Below are 17,525 nucleotides of genomic sequence, written 5' to 3' on the forward strand. Positions count from 1 at the left end.
GCTGTCAGGCGTCACACCAGTTTATAATAAGGACCCAAAAAAGTTGTCGAGTGAACAGCAGTGAATGAGAAAAAAAAAACGGAACTCTTCCCACTCTCCAGAAATCACGGGGAGTGACTGTGACAGGAGGAAGGGGACAGAAAGAGGGAGAGAGAGAAAGCGAGAGAAAGAGAGAGAGCTGAAGTCCTCTCAGGACTTCATCACGTTTCTTTCAGGACTGCACAGATCGGATTAGACCACTAAACTGGACTGATAATTATTATCTGTGAGCGGAGTCAGGACCGCGCGGGAGACTCTTGGAGCATGCAGTTCGGTTTACTGTTCAGGTAAAACTTATTCACGTCTGCACCCTGCTGCTTCTCTCAGTCTGCCTGTAGACAACACCACATGGGAGTTTGAATCCTCCTTTGAGCGCGCAGAGTGTTGTTTTAAATAGTTCTTTTGTTTTGTGAAGTTTGGGGTTTTACGCACGATGCCTTCTTGTTGCGCACTGGGCGCTGTCCAGGTAATATGATAGGAATTCACCCAAAGGCGACTGGTTTTAGGTTGGAGTTCCCTCTTTCTCCTCAGGGCAGAGTTTTGGGAGTTTTCCCCCCTTGATATGATTTTCTTTCTCCGTCTCCCTCTGTTTCCCTGTCCCCGCTGCTCAGGGTTATTCTACAATGTGCCACTGTAGCGGCGAGGGAAACGTGGACCCGCGTAGGGGGTCGTTACTTCGGCCTGAGCGGCTCTGTTGTGTCGGACTATGCGGAATCTTTGTGTTTTTTGGGAGGTAATTGTGTAGTCTGGTGTGGGGAAGCTTCCAGAGACCGCGGCGGTGCACCACACTGGGAAGAAGGGACCAATTACTCCGAGTATATGTGGCTTGCGGACTGGTGATTGTGGGGATGGTTTGGTTCTGGTGGTGAGCGCTTAAATGTCCATCTTAGCAAGTCGTTTAGGATCATGTACAGGCTATTTTCTTGGCAGATGGAAATATGTTATCCCTCTTGTTTCCAATACACTTGTCTCGGTTTCACGGAGGTTTTTGTGATGATTATAGACGGACCGACTTTCCACTGAAACAAGTGCATTTTCTGACTCTTTTTTTTTCACTTTCTCAAGGAATAGTGAAACTTCCAGGGCTCTTGTGATGAATTAAACTACTTGTCAGATGAACAGCTTTTACTCAGCCCAGTTAGTGACTCAACATAATCCCCAATGTAGCTTCATGCCCAACAACTCCAAAACCATCCCAACTATGCACCACCTCTTTGAACATCAGACCTTCAAATTAAAAGTACCTAAAATTACAAGATGATTTCGGATGTTGCAACCGATTGAGCCCCAGAGCGTGGCAGCTGTGTGTGTATCTCTTAAAACCACATCCTCAGGGTGTGTACAGTCTCAGAGAGAGGCATGCAGAGGGAAAACATGCGTGCTGTTAAAACCCATTAGTTTGCTAGCACCTCCCAGGCTTTCCCAGATTGATTGAGATGCTTGCCTGTGATTCTTGAAGGGGGAAAAAGAAACTTTTGTTCACACCCATTTGAGCCCACAGGCCACCTGGAGTGGGGAAGAAAGTGGCATAATTGGTTGGTAAAGTACATTTAGGTCACTGGAACATTTGATAGGGTGTTCACTCAGTACTTTTAGCACCTTTTAAAATAAATGTATAGTGAAGGAAAATTTTAGGAAAGCTGACAATCCCTGGACAGGGAATAATGAAAGTCTGTAAGTTTGAACATCATATAGCAGCAATTTCTGGTTTAGGTCATGGAACAAATATATGCTTTACAAAAGACCTTATTCAACCTGCTGATATTTTAAATCTTGCACATCTGTCACATTTTTACCCTCTGTTCTTTATCCCTGTAGGCTCTATGTGCTGTGGAGCTTTGTGGTGGTCACGACCTCTGTGACCAAGACTGCCAAGAGGAAGGTGAGCCATTAGATCTTTAAGTAAGGTCAGCACACAACAGTGTTGCTACAGAGGGCTGATAGGTGACAGCAGTTGAATGGACAGGTTTACATTTCCTAATCCTGTCTTAAAACTTGATTTTCATATCTGTGTACACCGAAAGACTTACAGGAGCGCCTTTTTTTGGTGAGAAAATTCCCTGTGTTCTACTTTAGCATCCCCACACTGCAACCAAGCAAGAAAAGGCCATCAGAGAAAGAATGCTGCGGCCTGACATTTACAATTTACAACAGATCTCAGCATCTTTTAATTAAACAAGAACAGCAAACCTTTTTTTTTTTAACACTTTGAAGATGAATTTAACAGATGATCTGGCTAAGAGCAAAGAGGACGTGTGCTGCTGGGCTCAAAAGTTCATTATAGATTCAGATTCAGCAACACAGCACGACAGTGGCGACTAGTTCATCGTTAATCTTTCATTGCTACATTTGCCTGGTGTGCAGCAAAAGTACGTCATCAAAGGACAAATTAGTGATATTATAAAATGACATTTAATGCGTGATGATGATGTGCCTGTTGCATTTCTGAAAAAGTAGAGCCAGGTTCACTTTTAGTTGCTAAGTGAGCCCACTTTGGTATTGGCTTCATTCAGGTGAATGTCACACCTGTGCTTTAGCATGCAGGAAGATGAAGAAGCTTCTCTGTCCATAAAGCAGCACTTATTTGGAAAAATGTCTTTTGAAGCTACATAACATAAATCAAAACTTACTCACTTACAGTGCTGGGTGTTATTTTCAATCAGCCAGCCGATTTGTGTGCCTCTTAGCTGACCTTTGAGTCAGACTCTTCTCATTTCTGCCCGGCTGTACGTGTACAAACTGCACATTTTTTCCTCTTTTACCATCAATTTTTTTTTATATATATCATTTTATTCACATGAATGTTCTTTGTAAAGAGCTGCATTTTTAGCTTGAAGGCCACAAGCCAAAATGTGTCTATCTGGCAATAAGATGAAAGAGAAAGATGAAAGAAGGAGGAAAAACTTCTCTTCCACTGGAAACTCATAATTCCACTAATGATTAAAGCTACTCTTTCACTGTAATCTGGGCGTGTGAATATTGTTTTAAAAAAGGCTTTAAAGGGCAAAGTTACACCAGTGTGATCTTGGAAAATGACTGAGTGGGGGAACCAGAAATCACGGCCGCACCCTTGACTGGTCCGGTCCTGGTAGAGGAGCAGTGTCGCTGGAGTTTAACCAGTAGCTCCAGAGGTCGGCGGCGGCTGCTGTGGGGGTCACTGCACGGAGCTCGTTAATGGTCCCAGTTATGTGGCAGCTGTGTTTGATGTCACTCATTACAACAGAGAACACCTCCTCACTGCACACACACACATACGCACCTCAAACCCCCTCCTCATCCTCCTCACTTCTTTCTCTTTTCTTTTCTCCCACCCTCCTGCCATGTTACCCCAGACTGAGACAGGAACTTTTTTTTTCTAATCTGGTGGCGAACTTGAGGATCAGTGCATGCCTGCACATGCATTCAGTCTTACATTTGTCCCCTCTCTGCTGTCCACAAGTAGTTTGCGCAGTATGTTTACTTGCATGTTTCTGCCAATTTACTCACACTTTTAAACACTTGGAAAGAGAGAGGAGAGAAGTGGAGCACAGATTCATGTTTTGGTTCATTCTCAATGGAAACTTTTGTTCAGCTCGCATGTTTGCAGGTCTGCCAACCAGGCCAGTGCTTCAGTTATGAAATGAGAGGAGAAACATTTCTCTATGACCACAGTGGAAGAGATCAAAGTCTGACCTGGCACCAACATACATGCACTCAAACACATTTATATGTAAAAACAAGATAGCCCAGAGGAATCGGCCCTGATTTTGTCATTTCTGTGACGCGTTTATAAGACAGCAACTCCTCCTACGCAAAAGCTGCTGGCAGGTGCCCGAGTCTCTCCTAAGCCTCGGTGAAGGATAGTAAGTGCAGGATTTATATTTTGGCCCCAAGGGAAGGAAATTCACAAGACTATAGCTCATCAGTGGACTCAGTCACTTTGGCGAAAAAGTCATTGCAAAGAGTTTTGATTTTGCAATGGCAACGTTTTTACTGAGTTAAGGACTTCTTTAAATTATTGTCAAGGTTCACAGTTTTCAATCATTGAGTCAGCATTACAGCCACCACAGGGGTTTGTTGGCACACTTAAACATTCAAATAAAGAATTATTATTCTTTAACTGAATGTTTAAGTGTCTTGTCAGACTTTTTTTGACCTTCAAATCTAAAAAAAAAAAAAAAAGCAACTCTCATTTAGCCATTTTTTATTTATTTAATAAACATAAAGCCAGATCAAAAACTTTGCCCTAACAGAGGAAAACTCTGAGTTGCACCAGGTTGTCCCAACTCTTATTTCGTTCTTTGGATATACTTTAGATTCCATTTTAAAAACAAAGTCACAGTAATCATCTCTCACAGATTGCCTTCCACATACAGTATTGTGCAAAAGTCTTGAGTCATTTCTTTATATTCTGCTAGGAAAATGGGCAATAGGTGCAACAATTTATTGAAACATGCAAACATACATGAAAATACAGTAAATAAGGCAAAAATTGAGTTTGTATAATTCTACAGGTTGAAAGTCAATATTTGTTCTGACCATCATTATTGTTCAGCTCAGCCTGAACTCTCTCAGGCAACTTTCTTGTAATTTCTTTAAGTAGTCTTCAGGAATAGTTCTCCAGGCTTCTTGAAGGACATTCAAAGCTCTTCTTTGCATGTTGGCTGCCTTTTGTTCTGTTCTCTGTCAAAATGATCCCACACTGCTTCAGTAATGTTGAGGTATGTGTTTTTCTACCCAGGTATGCTTTTACTGCATTGGCAGTGTGTTTGGGATCATTGTCATACTGAAAAATTAAGCTGTTGCCACAATCCGATTCTTCCTAGATGGTATTGCATGGCGGATCAAAATCTGAGGGTACATTTCTGTATTCATAATTCCATCAGTTTTGACAAGATCTCCAACACCACTGGCTGAAATGCAGCCCCAACCCATGACAGAGCCTCCACCATGTCTTACAGATGGCTGCAGACACGTACTGTTGCACATCTCTCCTGTCCTCCTCCATGCATAATGATAATAAACAAAAAAAATAAAAACTTTGGGTTCATCGCTCCATCAGACCGGTTGCTGCTGATTTTCAGTCAGGTCTTGTTTTGGTCTTGCTTGAAAAACAAAAAGTGGTAAGGTACGTGGACTGGACTGAAGCAAAATCTAAATAAATGTGAGGTGACTCAAGACTTTTCCACAGTGTTGTAGGTTAGACTGTTGTTTTTACCTTTGATTGTAGCCCCCCCCCGTGCAAAAAAATTGTTTGAATATATCATTAAAGGTGATCAATTTATCAGAAACAATTTTATCACAATTAATGTGTTCAAGTGTTTTTAATATTATTATTATTTCTTTGATACTCAGTTGTTTTTCTTTGGGTTTTCCCCTGGTGATTGGGATTTTAGGATGCTGCCATAGTTTGTGGGATCTTGAGACAGCTTATGTGTGTTTGTGTGTCTCAGGCGGCAGGTCGAAGGGCCAGACAGGTGTTTGATGTGGAGCCTGCGGCTGGTGTGTGGTCATCGTGGGGAGAGTGGTCAGAATGCTCTCAAACGTGCGGCGTGGGCGTTTCACAGAGGAGCAGGAAGTGTTTACCTCCACCTCCCCCACAGGCTCCTCCCTTATCCCACTCGCCACCTAATTGGGCGGGTTATCTGCCTGGGAGTATCGGAGGTCCTGTTGTCTCACCTGGGCGCCCCTATTATCCTCCTCGTTACCCTGGGCAGCACAACCTTCCTTATCGCTCTTCATCAGTCTCCACTAATCGAAACCCAGGATTGCCTCTGTATCGGGACACGCCCGCTGAAGGAGGAGGGCCTTCTGTACCAGTACAGACCAATCGATCCCCTCCTTTTTACCAGCCAGAGTTCTCCCCAAACAATCAGGATCTTGTGCCTCCTGTTTTCCGATCGCCCTACCGTGCACCATCACGTGGCTACAACCAGCCAGCACGGATCATCAGGAGACCAGCCAATCCAGGAGCAGTAAGAGCTGGAGGAGGGGGAAACCGAAGGTCGGTCTCCACCAGTCAGGAGGGTTTACCTACAAGAAGGTGAGTGAGACCGGACAAAATGAACTAACCTGACTTAAAGAGCAACATCCGCAACATAAAGTGAAGACTGACACCAGAGTTTGTAGAAACTTTGTCTTTATTTTAAATTATTTAATAACCTCAGCTAAAATTGACAGCTCAGAAAGCATGAAGGCAAGAAGTGGCATCTCAGGTATGCCCTTATCCACATCTCATCAGGTGTAGACAATTAAGGCAATTAAACCTTGGTAACACCCAGAGACGCTTGCATTGCCACTGCAAGCAGAGGGGCGTAACCGGCACTTGGGGAAAAAAAAAAAAAAAAAAAAAAATATATATATATATATACATATATATAATATTTGCCATTCAGGTTATCCTCTCAAAATTTTGACTTACTAACTGAAACTGCTGAGAAAATAATTTGAAATTTGAGATAATCTAAAATATCAGCGTAGCGCTGCCAAACAAAAAGGTTTTTCTTTTTCCAGTGACGCAAACAAGCTTCCATAGAAATCTGTTAGACCTTAGATTTTTTTTTTTCAACGCTCAAATATAAATTATTTCAGTATTTTCTCATTAATGAAGTCGAAACAGAAATCGAACTTATTTCCAGTTAATGGAACCCTTTACGTTTGCCTCGCTCAGCACGTTTCCAGGAAAATGTCAAAGGAAGTGAGTTTTGCATTGCTGGCAGTAGCAACGGTGGTTTGTTTGGGATAAATAGAAGGACTTACTTGTTAGGGTGAGTAACAGTCTTTTCTTTGTCTGCCGTGGACAGACAAAAGATTTATGGCTCATCACAAAACACAAGAATAAAGTGATCGCTGGGAATTTTAACACAGAGAAGGTGTGATGTTACCAAAAAGAAAGAAATTGCCAATTTTTTTTGCACTGCTCAACTTACATGCTGAGATTTCATTCAGGTGCCACTAGTTAAACCACTGACATTGTTTAAGCATTAGAGGGTTTGTTATTATGTTTTGAGTATTGGGAATTGGCGTTTTGCCCATCTCTGTTTCTGGTATCTACTGTATTATTACATCATTACGTCTGGTTTTTGTCAGACAGGCAAGACATTACCCTCCCTGCTCACCACAGTCTGCTGGCTGTGTGTTGTTTCTAATAATTTCACTCTGCATTTCTGTCTCTGTGACTGCTTCTGCCTTTTTTTTTTTCTGCTTCTTTTTCTTCATTTGCACTTTGCTTTTGATTCTCAGATCTTCCGGCATCCGTCCAGGTCAGTTTGGATACGGCAGGGTTCCCTTCTCTCTGCCTTTGCATCGTCCCAACCGCCAAGCTCGCCACACTGTGAACGGTACTGAAGATGCAACAGTAGCACCCGGACAGACTGCTCCTGAGGACAGTACTGAGAGTAACAGAAGAGAGGACGAGGAGGTGGGGAGGGATGACAGGGAGGAGGAGGGGAATGCAGAGCAGGAGATCTCTGAGACACCTGCTGCTGAGGAGGCGCCCACAGCGCCCACCGCTCGCCCTCTGCTACGACCCTCACACACCCGTACAGAGCATGAGAGGGGCAGAGAGCGAGTCCCACCCTCTCGTTCCGTCTCACGCTCCTCGTTACCATCTGTCTTCAGTAACCGCCAACGGTTTGACTGGAGCTCCATCACCGCACCACCTCCACCCATCTCGCCGCTGTCCCACCCACACTACCCTGCAGTTGCTTCACCTTTTTCCCCTCCTCTCCACCGCAGCAGCCCTGTGCATAGAGACAGGGAGCTACACCCTGGCTTCGGTCCCCAAATTCCATCTGCCGGCAACATCTACCCCTTACAGCACTCGCACATCTCGAACATCGGAGTGGAGTCAGTCAGAGAGGGTGGAGCTCCTCGCATGTACACATGTGCAGGGCCAGAGAAGGAGTACCGCAGGTGCTTCTCACAGGTAAGAACAAAATACATTTTCCAGTTAATTTACAGGCTTCACACCCCTCGATCAGACCCGCAGACGTGCTTCATTCATATGCATGCCATGCATTTAAGGGAGCAGCAGGCTACCACAAAGTGAATATTTGATAGGTAGACGCTCCCCCTGCTCCAACACTAGCTGGTTGTCTATGAGCACTGGGATGGAAAATGCCTGCTGCTGCCTCGGCTACGCCATGCCATTTGTGTATTCTGGGTCACAACCAGAACACACTCTACACTACTGAAACTACACAAAAAATTAAGCACATGTGCATGTCTTTACAGTCCACACACGTGAATAAAAACATTGTACCCATTGTACTGTGTGCAAATGCGTGTGCCTATCAATGTAATACGATGTCTGTCTCGGGGCCTGCATTGATGATTGGGTTTGTAACCCACTCCATACCAATCTGTGCAACACAGTGAGAGCTTTATCTGAGCAAAGAGCTGCCAAGAAGAGCAGCCAGAGACACCGGCAGGCTGCTCATGCCAGATGGGCCAACTCTCTGTCAACACACAGGTGAGAATCTGGGGTCAACCTCGTAGTAAATCAGGCTTCACTCAGATGGGAATGCCACGCTTGATTTCGCTCAATTAATTGTGAGATTCAGAGTGAATATTGTGGATAAAGTTTCCCAACAACACAGCAGGCTTTAAGTTGTAGAGACTCTATCTGCTGTGCCATTTAATTGCAAGGGTTGAAACTGACCTTACTTATTTAAAAAGGGAAAATAACTTAAAGCATAAAAATCAGCACAACGGCACCACACATATGATAGTATTTTCAGCCGTCAGAATCAGCTGCATTCAGCCTGGTAGGATTACGCTTGGCAAGCGTGCACATTTTCCACCTTTTGCTATGGCTGCTGTAAATTAACAGCAGACTTTCACACAACCTTCAGCCATCGTTGCCATTTTTCAAACATCAATCAGTCAAATCTGGTCTCTGGAGAGGGCGACAGCACATGGAAAGTCACATATTTCGGCTCCAGTGGCCAATAAGTGTGAATTGTAGTCAGGCATTTATAAAAATACCTGAATTATTGACACTTGACACTCGAGGAGCGAATTAAAATACTTCTAGGTCTAATCTGAATTATGTGCATAGCAACAAGTATAAAAAAAACCTATTCTTTTATTCTTTGTATGCACAATCAGCATTTGGGGGGATTTTCATTAGCTTTTCAGCTCCGTTTAAAAAAATTTGGATTGATATCAGGACTAAAAATTAGGACTAAACCTTAGATATATGCATAAAAGCTAATCTTTCCCTCTGTGGATGGAGAGACAAGTAAACAAACCAGAAACATGGCATTCAAATCATGACAAAAATATGCAGTGTGACATGTGACTGGGTTATTTATTCCAGCAGATCTATCTTAAGTAGGCACACAGGAGGACGTGATAAGATTGGGCTCAACAAGTGCCGCGCTCACATGTGCGCCTACACACTTTTGGATCCCAGAATCCACAAATACAACTTGCTCTCATCAGAGTGGAAGTAGACACTCGAATTTGGGGTCATGATCCCTTGACTTTTCCCTCTGAAGATAATTTGGCAGCCTCCCTCCACTTGTCTTTCATCCCCCTATCTTTCATTCCTTCTTTCTTTCATTCTTTCTGTCTGTGTCCTGTTCTGTGCTTGGTAGTCCCCATGTTAAAACAGATTTAGTAGCTGGCAGAATACATGACCTGTGTGTGCCAAGAGTGCTAATAGCAGTCCTGTGATGGCTGAGCCTGACTCATTGGGTTACATATTTACCCAACATTAGCCTCTGTTTCAGCCTTGCTTGCTGCTGCAGTAGATTGTTGGTTTTATGAGTCTTAAAAATAGGTTCAAGTGCTGCTGAATGCAAAACTTTGCCCAGGCTTGTATGTACTGTATATGTGTGTGTGTGTGTTTGTGATTTAGGGAGTGAGCCAGACCTGGAGAATGACACATCCCATTATCTATTAGGTGTGTTTGTCAAAACACGGTGCGCCTGAGGCCCATTGCAAGTGTGATTGGCTGTGCGTGTATTTGCTGTTGCAGTGAAGCAAATGGGGAAGCAAGAGAGGGCCAGAGGAAATGAGAAAGGCAAAAGGTCAATGTGTGTGACATGTGTGCGTAAGTGTTAGAGCGAGGGTATAAGGGGAGAGTGGTAAAGGACGTGACGCAGTTAAGTAGTACTGAAAGGGAGTACTGTTTTTAGAAAATCTGCACATAGTAGTGGGAGGGCGAGCCAAAGGGTAAGGGGAGAAAAAAGGTGAGGAGGGAGCAAGGCAACAAAGAAAGGGAGATGGAAAATGAATGAGTGTTTAGGTATGGAAGGATGAGGACTAGATGTTAGTGGAGGGTAGAGGAATAGAAGGTAGTGTGGCCCACAGAAGCAACAAATTGACCTGGGATGGAGAGAAAGAGAGGTTCTACTGGAAGGCAATGAAGTTTGTGTCAGAGGAAGACATTGTGTGTGTGTGTGAGACAGAGAAGGAGAGAGATAGAGAGTTGAGGTTCATGTGTGTGTAACAAGAGTAGAAGTTATTCTGTGTGAGGGAGAGTGGAGGAAAAGGTGAAATTTGAGAAGAAGAGGGAAAGAAAGAGGAGATGCCAGCTTGAAGCAGAGACTTCGCAAAGACACTTCCTGTCTCTTCTCGTCCGAAGTCTTTCTCCTTAAATTTCTGCAATCAAAGTGCTTCTTCTTGTCCCAGTTCCTCTTTCTGTCCTCCACATGAGAGCAAATATTTACTCAGAATTACTAACAATGAATACCTCTAAATCAGCAAGTGAAGTGGGGCCAGGGTTGCAACGGTATGAGATTTTCACAGTTTTGACAAGATCTCCAACACCACTGGCTGAAATGCAGCCCCAACCAAGACAGAGCCTCCACCGTGTTTTACAGATGGCTGCAGACACGTACTGTTGTACCTCTGTCCTGTCCTCCATACATATTGATGACGATTGGAACAAAAAATTTCAAATTTAGATTCATTGCAGTTTCCACAGTTTTCAGTGCAGTTCTTGTGTTGGTGCAAAAATACAATTTTATTCCTGTCAAACTGCTTTATCTTGGCATTTAAAAAAAAAAACATTTGACTATTGAACTACAGAAATGGGAACAAATGTTGTGTTTTTACAACTGACTGCTAGTAATAAAATGCCTAAAGATTTAATCTAAAATTGATTCTTTCCTAAGTTGTCTGTTGTCTGTGCAGACACAACACTGGGTTATCCCTTGAGTTGGGTGCTTTTTTCATGTTTGAATGGCTTAGCAAACAAAAAGAAAATACTCTGAAAATGTTCTGTTACAGGGAGTGAACTGAAAAATGTGTTAAACAGCAGCCAATTTCCAAAGAAAAACTTTGAAAGACCTTCAGGAAGCCTTTGGCTCCTCTGAAGCAAAATATAAAGAAATGAGGAGTGACTCAAGACTTTTGCACAGCACTGTACGTCATACCCTTCAAGACAGACACAATTATGTTTTCAGGCTGCTGCAGTGAGAGTCAGATGATCTAATCATTACACAAGTGTCATTAAACAGAAAATATATTGTGACTCTCAGCACTGAGCCGCACTCCTTAGCTCTAATGAGTGTGTGCCGGCCCTGCCACGCTCACTGCAGTTCCCAGGAAGTAACAAACAGGCCCAGATGTGCTGGGTTGTGCCATAAAACCACACAGACTCATTCAGAGGGATCTGTGCTTTATTTGCTTTAGTACATTAACAAGCAGAGGTACTGAGGTACCTGCTCTTTTCAGGTGCTGCTTGTTTAGCCTGCCTGGAACAGCTGCTGTGCGCTGATTTCTTTCAGGGTCCTTTTGATCCCTTTCAGTCTGTGTTTTGTCAGTTCTCGCTCAAGAGACGTGGCGCTCAAAAAATCCTTAATTGAAATCAGTGGGAGAATTTTGTAACAGAAAAAAAAAATCCCCACAGAAGTGTAACTTCCAAGGAGAAAAAAAACCTTTTTAAAACCTTATTTTTGGGGCAAAGTCAACAAACTTTTTCAGCATTTTTTAATCAAATTTGGCTGAGGGCTCTTTATGTGCCTTATGCCCCAGTTACCACTGAAATTCAAGTCAATTAATTAAATTTAGTACTTCAAAATAACTGCCAGAAAGTGCTCTGAGACATTACTAAGATGGCTGCCTAGTGGCAAAACCACTCCTAGAAGTCTATATCCCAGGTAGTTATTTGTGGGTAACACACTTATCTGCATCCAATGCAATTTTCTCTCTTCTCTTGACCATAATGCCGCTTTGTCGGGTACCTCCTCCATCGCCCAGTATCCACAAGATGAGCATCGGTGCTCAGACGCTGCAGATGCAGCTATATCAGCCACTGACAGACTATTTCCAGGGTTATTAAAAGGGGACTTTTTTTTTTCTTTTCCCCCTACTTTTTACTTTCACTTTTACTCAGTGGTTAGGTTTAGTTACTAACAACAGCTTGGTGAGGCTTAGGAAAAAAAATTGTGATTTGGGTTAAAGCATGCACCTGCACAATAGTAATCCTGCTCATTTTCAAATAAGGATTTGCGAGCAGCTGCTCAGTGTCACTTATGCCATAACACTGTGCATCAGGGCACACTGACACTAAAGAAGCTTGTGTGAAAATGAGCCACGCCAGAGCTTTTGACAAAATGGCATTAACTGACCCAGGGATGAAAGCAGGACAGGTTGCACTCAGTCTTAAGAAGAGAAATCAGGTGAAACGTCTGTCTACCACCTTCTTTAAAGATTAGTTACTCTGTTAGATCTACTTGTTTTTATCCATAAAAGAGTGAGAGAATTAGTCTGAGATATAACATGTTAATTTGTCACCTGCAGGGGTACTCATAGTGAATTTAAGCCGATGCACATGTTTAATGTTCAGGTATGAGAGGTTTAATAATCTTACCATATATGTCTCTGTGAAAATAATCCAGTAAATGTTGAAGGACTGCAAAAGTAGTAAGGATATAAAAATACATTACGAAGTCATAAAAAAAAGATGTTCCAGTAGAAACAACCTTAATGCCATAATACATCAACCTCAGGGATGTCTCAAGCCTAAAAAAATTAATGAGATTAAGCTCCAAGGCATCAGCAGCTAGTAGGTGAATTCACAGAGAGACCAAATATTTCCAGGTTCAGATGGCTGAACCACCAGAAACGGTCCCTGTGTAGTTTTCAGCTTCTTCTTCAAAGTTCATTGTGTTTTTTGGAAATTGTCCTGAAATTGAGTAGCATAACTGTTCATACTTCCTGCCTCTTTCTCAGGTCCAGGTGTTATTAAGAAAGTAAGGATCATTTCTGAGTATTAAAAACATTCTGGTTTAAATAATATGTTGTGGATTGGAAAGTGAAGCATGGAAATTGGCATTTCAGTACCTTTGAGCATAGCTTTGGTCTTGTTTATTGATCTTGTGGTCACAGCGTTCTTTTCCCTTCTCAAACCCACATTTCTCCTGAGAACAGCAGCAGTGTTTCTTGTTAATCTCCCTCCTTCGCTTGTTGCCTGTTGTTGATCAATGAACAGTGTTTCCTTTGGAGGACTCCTGACTTCCCCTCTGGATTCAAAGCTGAAAGCTGGGTGGGACCCTGTGAAGCGGCGACACACGGCCTCAGTCACAAGATTAGCCACAGAATGTTAATCACTGAGGACAAACCTATACACACACATATGTTAGCATATGTCACGGATTTGCATGCATGTGTAGACTGATTAGTCGTGCTGCGAGGTGATTCATTGCTGCAGGGGCCAGCTGTCAATTGTTTTGTCTGCATTGTGCTGCAGTAATGCTTGAGGAATGACCGGCTAGCCTTAACCTGTATTGATGCGATGTCACCAGCTGTGCAGGCGCCGTAGTGGTAAATAAATGAGCAAGATGATAGCAACACGTCTCTTGAGTTTTCCCTGCTGAAACATGCATGGAGCTAAAGGTAGATCCTGACCAAGTTGTGGTTTGGCTGATATCACTGATGGATGTCAGCCTGTCATATTTCAGTGTCAGGGTATAGCTTCTCCATTGTACAGTATAGTATCAGTGTAAAATGTATTTAAACACAACACTGTAAAAGGTGTTAGAGGTATTTGTCCAAACTTCAACTCCATGTACTGTAATACTCCATCACTGTCTGCAGCGCAGGCTGTCACAGGGCAGCTGGAGAGAGGACCCAAGTGCAGGATGCAGAAGCAGGTTAAACAAAAAGCAAGAATTTTATTCACTGATAAAGAATCCCAAAATCCACAAAGTCACAAAAAGTAAGGAAAAGCAAGAGAGAGGCACGCAGAGTGAACAGACAGTCTGACAAAGGAACAGCGGGACTATAAATACACACAGAGGTGTTTGGTGATGAGACACAGGCAGGAGCAATCAAACACAGGTAAAAGTAATGAGGGTGAGTCAGACAGTCACAAAGAAAGGAAAGGAACAAAAAACAGAAACTAAACCCAAATCAAAACAAGTGAGAAGATTAACACTCAAAGTAAAACAGAAAGTAACCAAAAGACAAATAACAATGAGACATGAAGACCAACTCTAAACACGATGACAGGAGCGGGGGAGACACAGAAGGAAGAAGAAAATATGTAACAGACAGTGGTGCGCAGTCAAGAGCTGTCTTCTAACCATACTGCTTTGTGAAATACATTGCCGAAAAGTTCATCCACACCCTTTTTAGCATTATAAAATAGGAAGATGCAAACTGATATACCAATATATCAATATCCAAATTTTTCCCAAGATTTTTCTTTTTTTTTTTTTTATTTAGGTGGCATGAGGTGGGGGTGGGGGTGGGGGCACCAGAATATTTAATAAGAAATAAAGTCAGTGCAAAAGACTGGTGCAAAAAAAAACAATGACCACAGTTTTCAGGCTTATGTGCAGCCCTGTGTCCCATTACAGATTTATTACATGAAAAGCTACACAAGAATTTACACATAATTTTTTGTTGGATAATTGTTTTGCAAAGTGGAAAAAAATATTTAGACTTTTAAACTGAAGTCAAACTTATAATCCTATTTAAGTCGCTTTAAAGTGTACAAGTTGTATAATCAATATATATTCATAAAGTGCCTAAAGCGGTGTCCTGGGGGATCTCCTCCCAGATCTGGACCATCACTGAGCTCCTGAACAGTCTGAGATGTAACCTACCAGCATCGGATGGACTGAAACATAATGTCCCAGAGGTGTTCTATTGGATTTAGGTTAGGCAAATGTGGGGGGCCAGTCAGTGGTATCAATTCCTTCATTCTCCAGGAACTGCCTATATACTGTTGCCATATGAGGCCGGGCATTGTCGTGCACCAAGAGGAACCCAGGACCCACTGCACCAGTGTAGGGTCTGACAGTGGGTCCAAGGATTTTATCCTGATACCTAATAGCAGTCAGGGTGCTGTTGCCTAGCCTGTCAAGGTCTGTGCATCCCTCCATTGATATGCCTCCCCAGACCATCACTGACCCACCACCAAAGTGGTCATGCTGAACAGTGCTACAGGCAGCATAATGTTCTCCACAGCTTCTCAAGACCCTTTCACATCTGTCACATGTGCTCAGGATGAACCTGCTCTCATCCAGTGGAGGACCTGTAAATTCTGGTATTCTATGACAAACGCCAATCAAGCTCTACGGTGCCGTGCAGTGAGCACAGGACCCACTAGAGGACGTTGGGCCCTCAGGCCACCCTCATGAAATCTGTTTAAAGTGTTCCTTTAATTTTTTTGAGCAGTACAGTATATAGGTATACTATAGTATATTACTGGGGAGCTTGATCTATAATAATGCAATGTTTGGATTATTTGTATTTGCAAAATAATAAGAAACTAAAATTTTTAAATAGTAGAAAATACAATATTTGCATCCAACATATAGTAAAGTAGAAGCAGAAAGTAGCATAACATAGAAATACCTAAATAAATCAAAAGTACCTTAAACCTGTACTAAGCAGTAAATCTATATTCCTATCAGTCCTGTCTATGCTTTCATCCAATGGTATTGTTGATTGTAAGATTTAACAGTATCCTCACTTGAAATTAAACAGTGCATTTCACTTTTTTTAATAGTTCTCATTTTAACCTGTTTACACAGAGTTTTCTGTACTTCTTGTACTCAGCCTTCATGCTTGTTTCATTTAAAAACACATGCCGTGTATGGAAAGCTGCGCTCTGGTGAGCACAAAGCCTCACGGGACTGTTGATGATGATGATGATAATAATGATGATCATTATTATTATTATTTAAATCCTTTATTTAAACAGGTAGTCTCATTGAGATCAAGATCTGTTTTTCAACAGAGGCCTGTGTACCAAAAACATACACACAAACTGAGCCAGATAATAAAACAGCACATTATCCATGATCACAAATTAAGAAAAACATGCATAACCTTGTGAAATCTTCCAGAGAAATGAGTGAAGAGAGTTTTTTGTAGGTCATTCCACTTATAGGCAGCAAAGTATTCAAAGATGACATCATTAATTAAGTTCTGCTGCTGTAGTAATAGTGTATTTCAGTTCTGTTCTGTTAAGGCTTCATCTGTTGTGGATGTGTGAGGTGTTTTTGTGGCTCAGAAAATATTGACTGAGACTGCTGCATCAATTACCGGCTTCTGGCCGGTGTTCAGCTTCCAGGTTGTTGTTGACGTGTTAATTAAAGTCGTGTTTCTGTAGCTATGCAGTGTAAGGGACATAAGAATGTGTAAAAGTAATCTTAACTTTCTAAAATAAATAAATTAGGCTTTTTATGACTGCATTTCCTTTACAAAATATCAGGAACTGGCTTAAGGCAAAAGGTTCCATATTTTGTTCCTCTGCAGAACTCATTATTTTAGGCCGGGTGTTTGTTTCACATTTGAGCGCGATGTGTGATCGGGATGTTGGCGTGTGTGGCATTTTTGTGTGTGTGTACAGAACAAAGCCCTCACCCCCTCTGCTCCACATGCTTTTATATATTGCACACAGACCTCCCCCAGCTCTGGCAGTAAAACACATCTATAACCTTCACAGCTACCGTACAAAAACACTGACTGTCCCTCTTTCTCCAGCTGCATTCACTCTACTCTCACCTGCTCGCCGCTGCTATACGTCCCCTTCCACTCTGCCAATCTGTTGCTCAGTAGCAGCCAGGTTTTTTTTTGTTTTGTTTTTTTCCTTCTTTTGCCTCATTTCTTTTCTGTTTACTGACCAGTCTCTGGAGCTGCTCTGAGTTTATCAGATATGTTGGTTGTATTTCATTAAACAAAGCAGCCAGGGAGTGGGAAAGTCCACTTTGGTACAATTTAAGTCTCATATTAGTGGTTTTGGCCTTCATTCCTGTAACACTGTTTTTCCAAAGTTAATTGCTGAGATTTGTAATCTACAAAAGGAAATTAAACACAGAAAGAAACAGAAGCAATCAGATGATAATCAAGGTGTTAAACAAACCCACCATGTAACCAGATCTATTTGGGAATCTCTCCATTTATCATTCCTTATCTTTAAAGTGTTTTTGCATCGTTGGCCCATTTAATAACCTCCCCCTCCTCATCACTTTATGCTCCTCGTGGGGGTTGTGAGGAGACTCGCCCCTTGCCTTGCACTCACAGTATACCACTTCTTA

At 42.3% G+C, this 17,525-nt stretch overlaps 1 protein-coding gene across 1 annotated transcript in view; it reads left to right on the forward strand.

The window, feature by feature from the left end:
- The window catches only part of adamtsl4 (ADAMTS-like 4), a 37,662-nt gene continuing 20,137 nt past the window's right edge, over positions 1–17,525 (forward strand). Inside the window, exons 1-4 of the mRNA XM_030750139.1 lie at positions 1–326; positions 1,858–1,921; positions 5,472–6,061; positions 7,261–7,945. Coding sequence (XP_030605999.1) covers positions 304–326; positions 1,858–1,921; positions 5,472–6,061; positions 7,261–7,945 — 1,362 coding nt within the window. The 5' untranslated portion in view covers positions 1–303. The remainder of the gene's footprint in view (positions 327–1,857; positions 1,922–5,471; positions 6,062–7,260; positions 7,946–17,525) is intronic.

Source organism: Archocentrus centrarchus, chromosome 16 (genome assembly GCF_007364275.1).
Source record: "Archocentrus centrarchus isolate MPI-CPG fArcCen1 chromosome 16, fArcCen1, whole genome shotgun sequence".
NCBI lineage: Eukaryota > Metazoa > Chordata > Actinopteri > Cichliformes > Cichlidae > Archocentrus > Archocentrus centrarchus.